The sequence below is a fragment of the Dermacentor albipictus genome, unplaced genomic scaffold, assembly GCF_038994185.2.
Source record: "Dermacentor albipictus isolate Rhodes 1998 colony unplaced genomic scaffold, USDA_Dalb.pri_finalv2 scaffold_64, whole genome shotgun sequence".
In the NCBI taxonomy this organism is placed as follows: domain Eukaryota; kingdom Metazoa; phylum Arthropoda; class Arachnida; order Ixodida; family Ixodidae; genus Dermacentor; species Dermacentor albipictus.
The window spans coordinates 71881-87695 of record NW_027225618.1 but is presented as its reverse complement, the minus strand read 5'-3'; the positions used below and the strand labels follow the sequence as shown (position 1 = coordinate 87695).

The window sequence follows — 15815 nt, the reverse complement described above, 5'->3', positions numbered from 1 at the left end:
ACAACACCAGGCGACAATGTTTCTGCGGGCGCTTTTCCGACGTCTTTTCAATACCTGCGGCTTCCGTTAGGAATTTTGTAATGGTTTCGGCCGGTTTAGGTATCAGTCTGATGTAAACCGCTTGCTTCAAACCGAAGATGAGCAAACGCTGTCCTCTCGGACATGTGCGTGTCGACGTGGCTGAAATTCTGCCTTGAAGATCACGGCGTTCTATTCGGTGTTCTGATTCAACTTCGACCCGCTCCTTGGGCATGACGCTCGTGAATGTTTGCAGAAATCCACTGCTAAATTGCGAAACCGCTGCTTGTCAGATTCAATTGTTAAACATAGCCGTTCTGGCGCAAGTTAGCGGCCAGCTTTCCAGATCTCTAAACGGTGATCCGCTATTGATCGTTGGCTTCCTTGACTTTTGCAGCCCACGTGGCTACGAGTGACACAGGCACTCCCACTGTGGCAGTTGTCTGGGCCATGATCTTCCTAATCTTCTCGGGCAGAGGTCCGTAATCATGCGGTAGTCGCAGCCTGCGGCGAGCTCACTCGTCCATGACGACGTCCACGTTATTTTCACGTCTGCTGGGGTTTATTCGGTCACCACGAAGGACCTCTACGAAATGTCACGCTGTAGCAAGGGTGGACGACGCAGTGGCAAGAGCTGTGAGTCACTAAATACTCTTTATTGGGCGAACTGGCACCCACAATACAAAGTACATTCGGGCAGAAAGATAGTTCCGGGCACATGCGCGATTGTCGAGCAAAATATTTGCGATTAAGCAGCGCAGGCAATTGACACATGGTCCGTGGAAGATTCCAGCGGAATCGTTGGTGCTCGCGTGCCTTCCAGAATGCACAAATGTATACGCGTTGCGCGTGCATAATAATAATTATAATAATATTTGGGGTTTTACGTGCCAAAACCACTTTCTGATTATGAGGCACGCCGTAGTGGAGGATTCCGGAAATTTTGACCACCTGGGGTTCTTTACCGTGCACCTAAATCTAAGCACACGGGTGTTTTCGCATTTCGCCCCCATCGAAATGCGGCCGCCGTGGCCGGGATTCGATCCCGCGACCTCGTGCTCAGCAGCCCAACACCATAGCCACTGAGCAACCATGGCGGGTGTTGCGCGTGCAACTTGATAACAAAGTGTTGAACAATACTAACGAAAAAAAAAGAGAATTGACGAGAGTTTGGAGAATGTTCTCATGCATGCAACCGCAATATGCAATGAGCAGTAACTAAAGATTTGGCAGTCGGTGAAATGCGCTCACAGCAAGACATAACCACACGTGTCAATAATATAAGTAAAAGCTATATCACGCACAGGGATATGTTTGTCACATCAGGCTAAAAAATTCTACAGCTCTAGCTAGAGGGGAGTGCAAGTCAAAAGAGGGAATAAGAAACTGCACTTTAAAACTGACAAAGGTTCAAGCTCAATAAAACAACTAAAATATTCGTATTGGGAGAAGATACATAGCGAAACTCCAGATAATTTTAGTCTAATACAGTCATATTGTTTTCATCAGCATGACAAACAAGAAACTTTTCGGTGTGAATACAAAAGCCGAAGAGCACCAAAACATTACAGGCATTGAACAATTTGTAAGAGAAATAAATTTACCTTTTTGTATCTCCATATACTGTTGTAAAAGCTTTCTATGTAAGGCAGCAAGGCATAAGCACCTCAATTATTGGCAGATATTTTTTTTTACTTTACAAGAAAACAGTGCCTGCTTTTCAAATGGTTCTTAATGAGAGGTGTTCTCTTCTTTCACACTGCAGAATATATAAAAGGATGGTTAGGTAGAGCTAGTGTACTAGTACACTGTCAGACCGCTCGCACAGAACTAAACGAGGTGTCAAGGATTCTGTGCGATCGTTTCAACCCTATAGTGGCACAAAACACAAAGTTGCAGCCCATTAGGGTTTGTCTAGAAATGAGTCTGCTGAAGCTACGTTGCGGGAACAGCATAGTTCTGCAAACAGTGACTCTAGCGAGGACCTGCAATATACTTCGACATTCATGCATTCCAAATTCTGCTGGAGACGACGTTTTGTCTCGTAATCGCGAAAATTCAAGCAGCATCCCTTATTCTTGCATTTCACTGACCAGTTTAAACGTCAAAAGAATCCCGGGAGAATGTCAGCGGCTATTACTTCCTGCACGGGTTCATGGTCACGTTCTTATGCAAAACCCGTAGGCAAACTACTGCACTTGCGCACTAGTCACTTTTTTGTGAGTGCCCAGCCGTATGCGTCTCCAGATGTGCAATGAGTTCAAATGCATCTCTAGATGAATATCCACACAATAGGCACCTATTATTCTGGCAGATATGTGCGTAGAGGTTTTCTTTCTTTGCGAACCGAAATCCACACTGTTTGTACTCTTACGGCATTTCGCAGCTGTGAACTGTTTTGCGGTGTCTTTGAAGATTTCTAATGTGCCTATACGAGAGACTACATATGTCGCAAACGAAAGGCCTGTCGTTACTGTGTGACCTGAGATGTCTTTTAAGTTGCGTTGTGCTATTGAATGGTTTAGTACATATTTCGCAGATATGGGATTTCAAACCTGTGTGAATCCGTTGATGATCATGGAAATTCGTCCTGTGCGCGAATGATTTCTCACATAATTGGCATTTGTACGGTTTCTCCCCGGTATGCGTGCGGTAATGTGCAGATAGAGTTTCAGCCCTGCTTAAAAATTTACCACATATTTCACATTGGTATTTCGACTTCTTGGAAGGCGATTCATCGCTTGGTCTGACAGCGCCGGACTCTTGCTGTTCAATTCCTCCGGTTGCAGTAGCACTCCTGCAAGTATACGGACAAAGCAGGTGAAAATGGCCGACTCTTGTTATGAGATGACAAAAACACCTTTTGCCAATTTAGAGGTGGACAAACTAAATCACGCGCTAATGTTAGGGCGACTCGCTCAATTTGAGCGCTCAGTTGCGTCATTGATATTCAGTGCTCGATTTGGGCTCTAGATTGGCAGAAATTGCAGACTGGTGATTTCGGTGGCCTGTGGTTCTGAACTTCAAAATGAGAACCACCTTCGTTGGAGTTGCAAGCGCAACAGAAGCCTTCCTTTATTTCCTACATCATATACAGCCTAAATGAAGGTGCAGGTGAGTAGAAATATCTGTCGTTGATGGTTAGGTAAACAGCCAGCCTTCCTAAGCATAAATATGCATCTGCGTCTTCAACACGGTCACAAGGCGTATTCAGGCAATAGTTCTGAAACGTGCCCTAGGAAGTGACATTTGCCATTGAAAAAGCCGCTTGCATCAGCTAAAATAGGTATGCATTTTACAGGACAGCTATTAATGACCCGCTTCTGTGGCGAGCGTCGGCAGCGTAACCGAGCGAACGAGCACAACAGCGAAAGGTGAAAGACGCGAGCCTTGAATGACTGGGAGGTGGAGGCCAACGAGATCCGCCCCTTCAAGGTCGTACGCGTGGGAAACAGGTTTCATGTGGACGCGCCCGGCCGCTCCTGTCGTACTTGCGTCTGGTGTCAGCCGGAACGCTCGTTTCGTACCATCGTCAGTTAGCGTCTGCTCTGGCGCGCGCTTGTTTGGTTGGTCGTGTTCGGTTGTCCTGGCTTGCGATTGTTTTGCAATCTTATTGTGTGCACGAGGAGAATGATGTAGTATTGTATAAAAGCCAAGCGGGATCAGCGATTACACTGAATCATTCATCCAGTCATTTATAAAAGTCATCGCCCTTGACCTCTCCCACATGTCTTTCAATATCTTTCCCTCAGTATATCGCGAAATGAGAACATGTGTAAAGCTCCCCTCAAATATTGCATTATGGGCTATCGTATTCGTCGGTGAATTTTTAGGGCGCATTGTATGCTAACAAGAGTAAAAAAGTTCTAACATCTTCTTCTTCTAACCTTAATCTTCTAGCACCTGAAAACGAAAACCTGTTGCACACATGATAATGTCTAAAGTTGCACGATCGGACGGGTCAGACTTCTTGCAAGACATGATGAGCCGCAGCATGAAGTAAACGTTTCGCACTGTAGATCGACCTTCTCAATCTCATATGCGAGAACCTAACGCGATACCCAAAGATCATTTCGTTCTTGTTTTCATTGGCTGTCTTTATTACTGTCGTTCGCTAGCTCGTTCATTCGTTTGTTCGTTCATTCTATCTTTGTTTCTTTTTTCCTTTGTTCGTATTCGGCGATTACATCTTTGCTTGCTTACACGGGTATGAACAATTCCTGATGATATATTTTCTTTGCTTCATTGTTTTTTTCTTTGGTTTTATTTTGCTTTTTGTACGTATTTCTTTGTTTTAGCATCCTTACCATTGACTGAGCCATCCTTTTCATCAAAGTTCTCTCTCTAACGGCCATCTGTGTGGTTATTATGCGGACTTCGAACATGTCCTGGGGGGCTGCGCCTCTGCCGGTCCCCCTTTTACCCAAAAGGAAATGATGAAGCTAATTAGGGCCCAGGATCAGACCTCTCAAACCTTGGCAGTCCAGAGGGCTCGCGAGAGGGCCGTCAGGTTTCACGTGCTGGTCCCCGAGTGGGCCTAGCCAGGTGACATTGAGTTCGCTTACGCCTATAGTGAACCAAACAAAGTTGTTTCACTTACTGACTCACTTTCTCACTGCACTTCTTGCGGGTATGAGCCATCGCAACGAGTCGCTTAACGCTTTCGCCTTAATAATTGGAAATGATACAAAGGCGAACTATTCGCGTGATTTATAACTAGTATAGGTGGACTGACTCCCTGCCGGACATCATACATCTTAATTCAAGCCCTACGTATAAAATACGAAGAAAAACTTCCGGGTTCAAATTTTCCTGTATGGCTTGTAAGAAGTCATATAAAATTCGACTCGAGTTCGAACTGAACCCCGTTCCTGCCAGAGGCATCGAGCTGCCGACGCACAAACAATACATCCCCCAATCTCAGCCAACAGAAGTACGCCAAATACTTCGGTATTTTCAAGCACAATTGATGAATTAAGCTGCTGAAGAAGCTTCTCTTTTTTGCTTCTTATCGTCTCATTCTGTAAATATGCATTACAACGCTCATTGCAATCTTTGTTGATGCAATATAAATAACCTGTGTTTCTCTCACTTCTGTTTCCGTGGCCAACAGCATTTTTCTCGATGAGTTAACGAACGCTGCAAGCGTTGAGTTAGGGCATTGCTGACACGACATATTTTCTTCCGTTTATGGAAGAAACAACTAACGGGCTGTAGACCAGAAGTGCGCGCCGATTGTATGTCTTCGCTCTAGCCTGTTCCGCTGTTTAAATTGGTTGCTATTGTTGCGGTAATACGTTATATACTTGTAGACTTGTAGTTATTCTTGTTGCGGTTGTTCACAACACTCATGCAATGCTATGGTTTGGTTCGAGTCGTGGTGTTAGCTTGTACCTCGTTTCTAATCATTCCAGCTTGGCCGGAATCGAGACCGGATTATTTACTAAAGAAATTAGAACTATCAAACAGTGAAATTTTCTTTGCGTGAACCCGTTAAATTCGAGGAAATGTATCCATCATAATTTGTCTATAGGTCTGCAAGTGGGAAAAGTATGAAAATGCTAACTTTAAAAACAGTGGCAGCATAGAATTCACAAAATTACCTACTCAAAAAATATATCGCAGTTCCATTAGCCGCGTCTCTTGGAGAATCCCAACTTTGTTCCTATCTATTTGCAGTTTGCTTGAAATTGTAACAATGGGTAGCGATGATCTACTCATAAAGTAGCAAATTTCAGACTTAGTTGTGCACTTTAGATGCGTTATATGGTGCAGTTGATAGAATTGTTGCACGTTTATCATTGCTGAGTTATAAAGGAGTAATTTAGTTTGAGTGTCTCAATGTGTTCTGAAGTATATGACAAATGGTAAATAATTCTTTGAGTTATGATAATAATAAATTTTTAATGCCACAAGCTTCAATACGCCTACACTGTGTTGTCAAGCACGTTCATTCCTCCCTTTCAATGTACTTAGGCTGTGGATCTTGAGTTAAAGCCTCTTGTTTGTGCCGACCCCAAACTGTCTGAATAGCAGCTGGTAATTGGCAATTAGTTCATCGGGAATTCCATCCCATGCACAAGTGCGTCAGTGCAGGGGAACTCTTAGAAGAATTGAGGAATAAAATAATTCTTACAAAAATCGCTCACCTAGCCTCATTTCCCGAAGTGCCCGATGCTTCCTCTGTGCCAGTCTGGCTCGTACTGGCCACTGGGTAATCACTGCCACCGCTGCTGTTGTAGACCGGTAGTGTGAAGCCGGTTCCGGTTTCTGTATGGTCTGGATACGCTGAAACCAGAGGGGCTGATTGAGAAAAGAAAAGAACAAGAAGCAACAAGTTTTTTTTTTTAGATCCTTGAAGCTACCCTGGCGCTTGTATTGGCTGCTCATTCTCATAATTTTGCTCAATAAATGCGAAAGCTTTTCGGAAGATCATTTGCTCTGGCTAAGCCAGTGCTAAATTAAACTACATGTTTTACCTTCGAAATTGCTAGGGCAAAATCCAGCTTAAGACAATTTAGTAAACCGCGAATGGCGATGAGAACATCTTGAACGACAAAATTGTCAGCCGCCTGGCCTTGTAAAATTCGTACGTATCGGGCACGTGAAAAGAAAAGTAGTTTCATCTACTGCAAAGCTCTCATTCCGAGAAACCCGAAAAGGTTGTGTTTGTGCATTCGTGCTGTTGTCTCAGTTTCGGATGCGTATAGTCATGTCAAGTACGAATCCAGGGTCGTGTACAGATTTGTAAAACGTTTTTTGTTTTGTACAAACAAAAAGCATCGTGACAATACAACGCACCGTGGGAATAGACGTGATGCGAGGCGTTTTGTAGGTACCTGGCTATAGAGCATTTGTTGGGGTTCTGCGAAGCCTTACAAAACGGAGCAGCGTGTTCGATCAAATCGAGCAGTTCAGTAGGTGACGATAGCAGCGTGATTACCACGTCAAAGATTATCGTATGACGACAACTTCAAGACCACCGCAGCCGTCTGACACGAATTTATACCTGCCAGTGATTGGGTTGAGCAAAGGTGCTGAACAGGTATCATCGAGAGAGACGGATAGGGCGACGTAATCTGCGCTGCGCATTAGCCCTATACAATGGTATCAAGTGCTCTTTTTTATGTATTTTCATACCGTTAATTTTAAAATGATAATACCAATTGTATCAGAAAACTTAAGCCTTCAAATCTGTTCAACCTTGCCCGATCATTAACTCGGTACAAGGTGGCACAGGTCTTGCAAAGCCTACAAAGTTGCACGTAATGCACACACCATACGTTTAGCAGATCTGGGTGCCTCTAGAACGATAGAAGCACGCCTGCGATCACGGTCTGACTTCTTTTACATCGTAATCAAATGTCGAACTCAGCTACTTGCTCGATGGAAGATGTGCGAGTCGGTAATCGGTGACGTACCAATTGTCCTTTTATTGAACCATCCCCGGACAAGCTCCTACCTACTATGATTCATTGATATAACATGTGCGATATCACACTTATGGAGAAGTTTTAGTTTCGTTGGAGATCCACAGCTCAATATTACCACGGCGCCAAACAGACGAACAAAAGAAACATGCCTGGAATGACAAGTTCTCCCGGCGTTAAATGAAACGCGAACGACAGGGCGTGTGGTGTAATCTTAACTAAGTGCATAGTGTGGCAGTTCAGTCAGCACGATTGAAAGGGGCAGACATACTGTTTGATAGCAGTGCGGGAGGACACTCCCTATACTAATACATTGTCGTTTATCTTCTGGTTCTCATATCTGATAGCTAGAAATGAAAAATAAAATGAGAGAAAGCAACAGCTATAAAACCGAAGTATAAACCATGTATGAGCGCCCAGTGGGGTGATAGCGCAATATCGGCCTCAGATGAAACGCTGACAGCGGTTCGCGTGCTAAAGTCCGAGCCGCCATGATTACAGCGGCGTCGTCTTTTCTGGCTTCCAAATAAAAGATAACCGGAAGAGGAAACGAAGCATCGCAGTATAGGGGGATAATCATCGCTCAGTGTGGTCAAACCGGATGTGCATGCCTGTCAATTGTGATGACTGCATAGCACGTACTTTACTTTCACTTTGGCATTCATCCGTTCGCGTTTCATTTGACGCCCACAGTACGTATCCTGTCGTACCTCGTCTTCGTCCACGTCTGCTGTTCTTCGTTCAATTCAATGATTACGATTGTTTTGCAGGATCGCATATTTGGGCAGTCTGTGGTAAGAAATAGAAGCGCAGCCCAGTTCAATTCATTATGCAGTTACCCGTTTCAATAAACAGCCCCAAGAAGAGTTACTAGTAATGCAAGGCTTTAAACGCCTTACCACCGATTTCTCTCTTCACGACATGGGCATGACATCTTGTACAGTAAACCAAGTGTACCTGCTTCGCAATTGGGGTAAATACATCTCACATGGCCAGGAGGTGTCTTCTGGTGCATGTCGCATTCTGCTTATCTTTGGCAACCCTTTACATTACAAATTCAGATATTGCTTTCATACGTCTGGTAAATATACATCAGGAATTGCTGAAGGATAATCTCCGAACAATTCTAGCGATTAGAAGATGTTAGTACACGTGCGAGTAGCTTTATTAACGCAGCGAATAACCCGTGAGATATTGTAACATGTGAACGCAAGTCCATGCGATTATAGTCCAATTTTTTGGCTAAAAAAACATGTAGAATCTTAGCTCAGATTGACCGGCGCAGAACAATCTAGCTCCGAGCTAGCGATAAAGCAGTTTGAATGGGTCATGTGCCCTAGCAGACGTTACATTCGTCAATCACCTTTAAGGCGAGACGTGGTATAGCAGCGGCCGAAAACCTCAGACCTACCGTAGACAGTGGATGTGCCTTCAGCCTGTTGGTAATGTGGGCTCCCTTGGTGAACTCTGGTGTTCTCGGGAATTCTAGAACACAAGGCATGAACATGAACCTCAATACTGATGCGGGTGACAGCGGTCGAACTAAGATTGCAGCTGAAGCCAACGTTTCGGCAAGGGCACGCAACTCATGAGGTACACAGATATATGTAGACACGCCAATATAGACATGGAAACGTCTGGTAAACATATATTGGTATGAGATAATATACCACCAGCTACAACATCAAAATAAAAAAATATTTTACTACGATGAAGAGAGAAGCTATCACAGGTATAGCAAGGTATTAGATCATTAAATAGAGTAAAACTCGTGGTATTATAGGCAGTAGAATGTCCAATAATAACTCGCTTATTAACCAAACACTTATCGTGTCATGTGCGCCAACACACTCATACTGCATAACCTAATCACTACCATCCGTCGTAGTCACAACAATGGCTTTACGAGGAAAACCGGTAAAGGAAACTACAGGTGCTTGTCCCAAAGCGAAGGTTCCATGATGCCGCTCCCTTTTACACTTGATTTCCGAAGCACTGATCAGGTCGCCTACAACGCTTGGTGAGCGGGAGGCCAGTGCGTACCGAGGTGTTCTCTGCTCGCCGTCTTGTGGTCATCCCCCCCCCCTCCTCAAAGAAGTTCACGTGACTTCCAAGGGTCTGCCAGGGCCGCACATGTGCTATCATACTTAGGACAGAGTGGTGTTGGCGACGATGCGAGCAGGCCTCCAGAGTCGCTATCGTTGTGTTTCCGACAATGATACCTAGATGGGAAATCTGGCGCTGCCGTCTATGCGAGTTCGCTAACAAGTGTTCTGCCGCCTTAGAAATGGCGCGATATGGGTGTCCGAGGCGTCGTCTCGAACGTGGCATGGCCTAAAACATGGTCATGGCTTCATAGATGAAGATTTCCTCAAATGAAGTATTTGTAAAATGTTTTCACTTACTGTCATTTGGTGTTTCAATAAACTTTACGCATCTACAGTACATAAGCATACGCTGACAAACTATTGCAATGCTAGCGCAAATCTTGTGCTGTTCTCCAACTTCACCAGCCCGCTAGCCCTCTATGCATTTCATATAATTGCACATCCCAGTAACAGTCACCTTAATTCAATAACACCCTCTTTGTGTAATTATGAAGATACTGCTCTGTGCGTACGGTAGTGCTCTTTACGTGCTGGTTCAGTAAGCAAACGAACCCTCATTAAAGACGAAGTGATGCTTGTCAGGCCCGCATTCGAGGTCTCCTGGCTCTGCGCGAACGATGCTTATCCACAGTCACCAAATCCCGCATTCCCTTGCATCCAACTAAATGGCGCAACACCAGTTTTCTTCTAATACCGTCAGAACCTCTGTGGCTCCTGTACTTGCACGCAACAAAGCGAACGCTCTTTCATAAACGCCTACTGCGATTCATGTTCGAGGCAAAACAGTCAAGAGGAAGCTTTAGCTCGAGTGCTCCTATCTAAATACATGTAAAAGGAGAATTCGTTTTTCTCGGCAACCACTGCACCAAATTTGACGGGGTTTGCTGCATTTAAAAGAAACACTTAAAATCTAGTGACTGTTGGTTTCGAATTTTCTATTTAGGTTGTCAATTTGTTATTAAAAATTGGCAAATATCTCAAATTTTCAGAAAACGAAACTATCAAGTTTAGAACTCCGTAACCCAGCAATAAAAAATGATATCGCAATTCTGTGAATTGTATCTGATAGCACATCTAAAGCGGACAAAATTGATATGTTACACATGAAACCCAAAAAATGTGTCAATGTGTTATTACAACTTTTGCAGAACCCTTGTAAATAACGTAACAAATTCAAGTAACATATATAATGACATATCAAATTTGTCCGCTTTGAATGATCTAATGGATGCCGTTTACAGAATCGCGATATCTGTTTTTGATGCAGAGCTATTAGTTTGTAAACTTCGTGCTTCTATTTTTTTCAAACTTCTGAATTTTTGAGAATCTTTTTAACAAAATTCAAGCCCTAAATCAAAATTCTGCTTCCAACAGTCACTAGAATTTAACTTTCTCTCTCAAATGCAACAAATTTCATTCAAATCGGTCCAGGGGTTATCTCAGAAAAACTTTTTGCGTTTTTACATGTATTTGAATAGGCCGCGTTGGAGTTGGGCCCGAGCTAAAGCTTCCTCTTACAGAAGTTGCGAGTACGGGAAGAGTCGCTTACCCAGGCGCTTTAAGGGTTAACCATATGCCGTAGATGCGGGCGCAAAGGTATACACTATCATTTATATCGGCCGGAGGTTCATCTTGAGGCATCATGGCATGCAGCAAGCTTTTCAGAGTGTAACAAAGGTCGTTGACCTCTCGCCAGAAACTATCGAGACCCTTCGTAACGTGTTCCGCCTATCGTCTCAAACTCGTGTAAACAACATTGACGTTAGCCATTTAGAGATTGATCATGGCGGACACATGCACACCCATCTAACGATCTTGGAAACAGCGTGGCGTCACTTGTCAATGCATCACGACCGAACTGCCAAAGCCTGTCTAGCCGCTCTACGGCAAGCTTCCTTTTTTTTCTCAGACGCCAGCCTTGATGAGCTACGAAAGCTTCACCGCGTGAAAAAGATAACGCAGAAAATTGCTGCCGCCGCCTCACGAACTGAGAATACACAATGCGGTGATAGGTAATGGTGAAAATAAACATTCAATTGCTTCTATGCTTGTTATAAAATATTGTAACGTTGTAGTGACCCTGAAGACCGACTAAGTATAGGAACTGGGAGCTACAAATTTAGCTCTTTATTGGGCGACTTTCACCCATCAAAACATGCAGCTCTCAAGTACAATGGCAGCAGTCAGCAAAGTCGGCGATTGTCGAAACTGGATCTCCAGGGCAAGTGCATAAGCTTTTATGCAGGGTGGCCCAGCTAACTTAAGCCAGAGTTTAAAAACACGCCGATACACTCGAAAGCGTCGCAACCAAATTCATGTTGCTGACTGTTGAATTGCATAATTGTTAATTGCATAATTCGACAAGATTATTTGATAAAATTATCAGGCAATGAAGTTAGGCTAGAACTTTCAATTATAAACTTGGAGAACACTTTGCAAAACGCACAATTGAAGAGTATCTAACTTTCTATTAGGAATTAGTATTTTTACACTTACTGCATATGGCAGCAAAACACAAAAAGAAATACCACGTGACATTCCCGCATGCCATCGTGATTGCAGCGCTCCTAAACTCTCCCTTACCATCGAACATAGCACCTTGCAGGGCATGTTGGCGCTTAAATGGCGACAGGGAAGTGACGCAGGCGTTGGCTGTGCGACTCACGTCAACGAAGTGCTTCCTTCGTTGCGGTTCATGATAGCGATGATCATGATCATGATCCGGCTAAATGCTATGTTCCTTTGTACGCGGAGTGTTTTGTCACATGGTAGTTCTTTTTATTTCGCGGATATCTCCTACATGGAGAAAGACACTCAAGCCTAATAGATATGAAGTTGGAAGCTGTAACCGCACGTTTTGCAAAGCGATCTACAACTTTCATGTCGGAATTTTTTCGCCTGACTTAGTTGCCTCCGAAGTTAGTAATAACAAAGATGATGTGACTTACTCCATAGAAGAGTCAGCACTGCATTTGGTCGCGTCATCTTAGAATGCATCGGCATGTTTCTAAACTCAGAATAAAACTAGCTGGGACACCCTTCTATACGACTCGTCGAAGGTTCCAGCGAAATGACTGGTGCCCGCGCTTTTTTCAAAAAGTACTACGAAGTTCGCCTCACGCATGGAATTCGATTAGACAGACAGGTCGCAGTGAAACTGAACTGATGCAAACGAAGATAACATTCGAATAAATTCCAAATAGGGTCCGCCCTTGTTGCGCTGAACGACAACACTGAGCTGTTAGCGGCGCAATACAGTCTCCGGAAAAAGATAAATGATGTTACGTCTCAGCATCACCAGGAGTGTTAATTGTACCTTTTCCATGAGTCCAACCACCACACCTCCTATCCAGACGTCAACGTGGCGTGGACAACGACTAAAAGCGCTCACCCCACTGTTACCTACAAACCTGAAAAAAGGCTGAAAGGTAGGGAACCACGACAACGAATTGATAGGCTCAGTTATTTAGGCGAGTCAAATTACCCCACTTCCCTCGGCACTTATCTAGCCGTCAAGACAGCGTGTAAACCGGCTTTTGCAGAATTCCACGAAAGACCCTCACCCTCCAGAGAGAAGATGGCGGGGTGTGGAGGAGGGGGGGGGGGTGTAGGGCGAGGACGAACGAATAGGTGCCGCCGGTTCATTTCTTTCCACAGATCCCGCACCAGTTCCCGGGGTGGAGGATTTACTGCGGGTTATGGCCAGCATTGGCTTGGTATCACCAGGGACTCAACCATGATGATTTGCTGCTGGACAGTTTTCACATTCTCTAGTCGACTCGCCTAGGGAAGACGACGGTATTAAAGGCAGATAAATTTTTAGAGTGTGGAGAGAGGGTCGTGATGTGATCTGAGGCGTTTAACTTCCGCCTGCTCTGGCGAAATGTAGCCAAGCACATTGACGTAACTTTTACCATTTATTTCTTGCTCTCTCACCGGATAGAAAGAAAGAAAGCGCTAATTGGGGATCAAAGTGGGGTCGTTTGGGCCGGACAAGATGCTGCCGCTTGGTTACACAAGCACTTCAACTTGCCGTCTTATAGGTTTACGACGCGCATGCGCACACTGCCTAACGTATCATGTGTCACAGTTACGTATCGAGAAAAGTGCGAACTTCCTCTAAAAGCCAGGCTCAAGTTCGGAACGCCAAATACCTGCGGCTTGGCAACTGCTTAACATGGTGCTACCTAATACATTTCTCCTTGTGGCCTTTGGAACGTTTTACTGGAGGTAAAAATATTTAAAATATTGCCTCCTGCAATAGTGGGGACAGTGCAAAAGGAGTGACACGAATGACAAGAAGGAAGAAGTGCGGGCGCCACCCCTGCGCGCTCGAAAGCCTGGTCCCACCGCCGCTGTTTTTCAGGAGGTACTTGTCCTCATTAGACGTCGCCAGTCCTCTTTCAAAACATGTGACTATATAAAAACCAAATTCTGGGTTTTTACGCACCGAAACCATAGGTCTGATTATAAGGCACGCCATAGTGGTCGACTTCAAATTAACTTCGAGCACTCTGCTTACTACCACCGTACTCATGCTGCATTGCCTCGGTAAACTCTGACATAACCCTGTTTCATTTTATGAGCCTTCGCTCCGATGAGCATCTTTTCTTCTCAATCTTTATATAATCCACAGCCGGCACAGAGTAAGCAGGTTACAAACTGTCAAGTGTACCGCACATTGCAGCGTGTTAACAGGATGAACTATCGGGCGAGCGTGTATAGTTTCGTGGTTGCGGCATGGGGTGTACACAGTGTCGTGTGGTGTTCACTCCTTACTCGGTCCGTGTATGGTCGCGCTCTTGCAACCATGAAGTATGTTAAGGCAGGCTGCGTCGGCGGAACGCCCAAAACTGCTGATTCAGTGCCTGTTTCAGCCATCAGAGTTAGCCCTCGCAAGGAGAAAGTAGAAACATATTGTTACACGGGTAGCCATTCCTGTCATCTCCGAGTTGCTTTTAATGGAACAGTTTTTTAAATGTGAACTTACGTGGCGCCGTCTTCGAAATTGCCTGATGCTTTCTCCATGCCAGCGCGGCTTGTGCTGGGCCTTGCGTTATCGATGCGGCTGATGGACCCCCGGTGCTGGTAGCTTGTGCTGCCATTGTCAGTGACACCTGCATGGCATAAAAGTATAGCAAACGCGTTCAGTCGCCATAGTGCAGGGGCAAATAATGCGAATTGATATTTCATGCTTACGGTCCAAGCCAGGAAGCTTTTAGTGGTAGGGAAACATTACTGATGTCCTTCTGCACGCGGAGATTTTTGTTCCTGTGGCCATGTCCTGACTGCATGCAAGAACTTCGTGGCGATGCGGAAGCCGAGCGCGATCCAGGTTTTGCAGTATTAGATTCTTCTGAAGATTATCACGTTTTATCTCAAACCGCACGCAGAACACGACAGGGGTCGAAGTGAAAAACGACATGTCGGTTTCTTGTGGGTGGAACCGCTTACCCGATATATTTGCTGTATTATCCAGTAATAAGCGCACTAGATACCTCACGAAGCTCTTGCTTATTGTTCATCTATTACGAGTAGCACACATACCCAAACGCAGACGACTGCAAATGAAAATTGAGAGGACACATTTCTACCGAGGGATATAAAATTTTCGTTTTACGTATGCCCTTAATTCAGTGACCATCTATGACAAATAAATGCGTCATCCAACGAAGTACTTGTCTTTCAGAAACTGCTTATCCGAAACCCGTGTGGTGACTTCGGTAGCAGAAGTTCCTAACCACCGGCTGTAAGCACTGAATGTTTAGCAGCTCATTACGATCGTTAAAACGACTGTCCTCGCCAATGATCCTCTGTAGGCCATCAGCAGACTGTAGGACAAATATCAAAAAGATTGCACAATGCAAGTATGTAAGAGTCCTATTGCAGACACCGAATCAGCTTGGAAATAAATGCGGAAGTGTTAACTCACGGGGCAATGCCACTGAACTATGCAACGGAAAGCGTCAAAGTGCGTTAAAAGTGTGGACTAAATGCATAGCGCTGCAAGGATTGTAGCTGGGTGCACATCTTCCTTATAACTGCGCAGAAATCGTCGGAACTTGAAAAAAGCAAAATGCGAGAAAGTTGAGAAAAGGCAGAAATTACGGCAGAAACCGCGTCAGGATGACCATCGACGGTACTGAAATTAGCATTAAAACTACAGGGACATGCCTTATTGTTGAATACACCTTTATTTAAAATACTTAAAGGGGGGAATTGGCTAAGAATGTTTACGGCATTCTAACACGCACATGCC

General features: G+C 44.5%; 1 protein-coding gene across 3 annotated transcripts in view; it reads right to left on the bottom strand.

Annotated features, from left to right (window-relative positions):
- Nucleotides 1–1309: 1309 nt before the first annotated feature.
- The window catches only part of LOC135919767 (zinc finger protein 883-like), a 29709-nt gene continuing 15203 nt past the window's right edge, over nucleotides 1310–15815 (bottom strand). The window contains exons 5-8 of one of the 3 annotated variants that reach the window (XM_070530211.1): nucleotides 14547–14673; nucleotides 8860–8933; nucleotides 6168–6297; nucleotides 1310–2815 (exon numbers count right to left, since the gene is read on the bottom strand). In XM_070530211.1, the coding sequence (XP_070386312.1) occupies nucleotides 2389–2815; nucleotides 6168–6297; nucleotides 8860–8933; nucleotides 14547–14673 (758 nt within the window). In that variant the 3' untranslated portion in view covers nucleotides 1310–2388. Of the gene's footprint in view, nucleotides 2816–6167; nucleotides 6322–8859; nucleotides 8934–14546; nucleotides 14674–15815 lie in introns of all 3 variants that reach the window. The other 2 variants (XM_065453652.2, XM_065453653.2) reach the window with 2 other exon arrangements.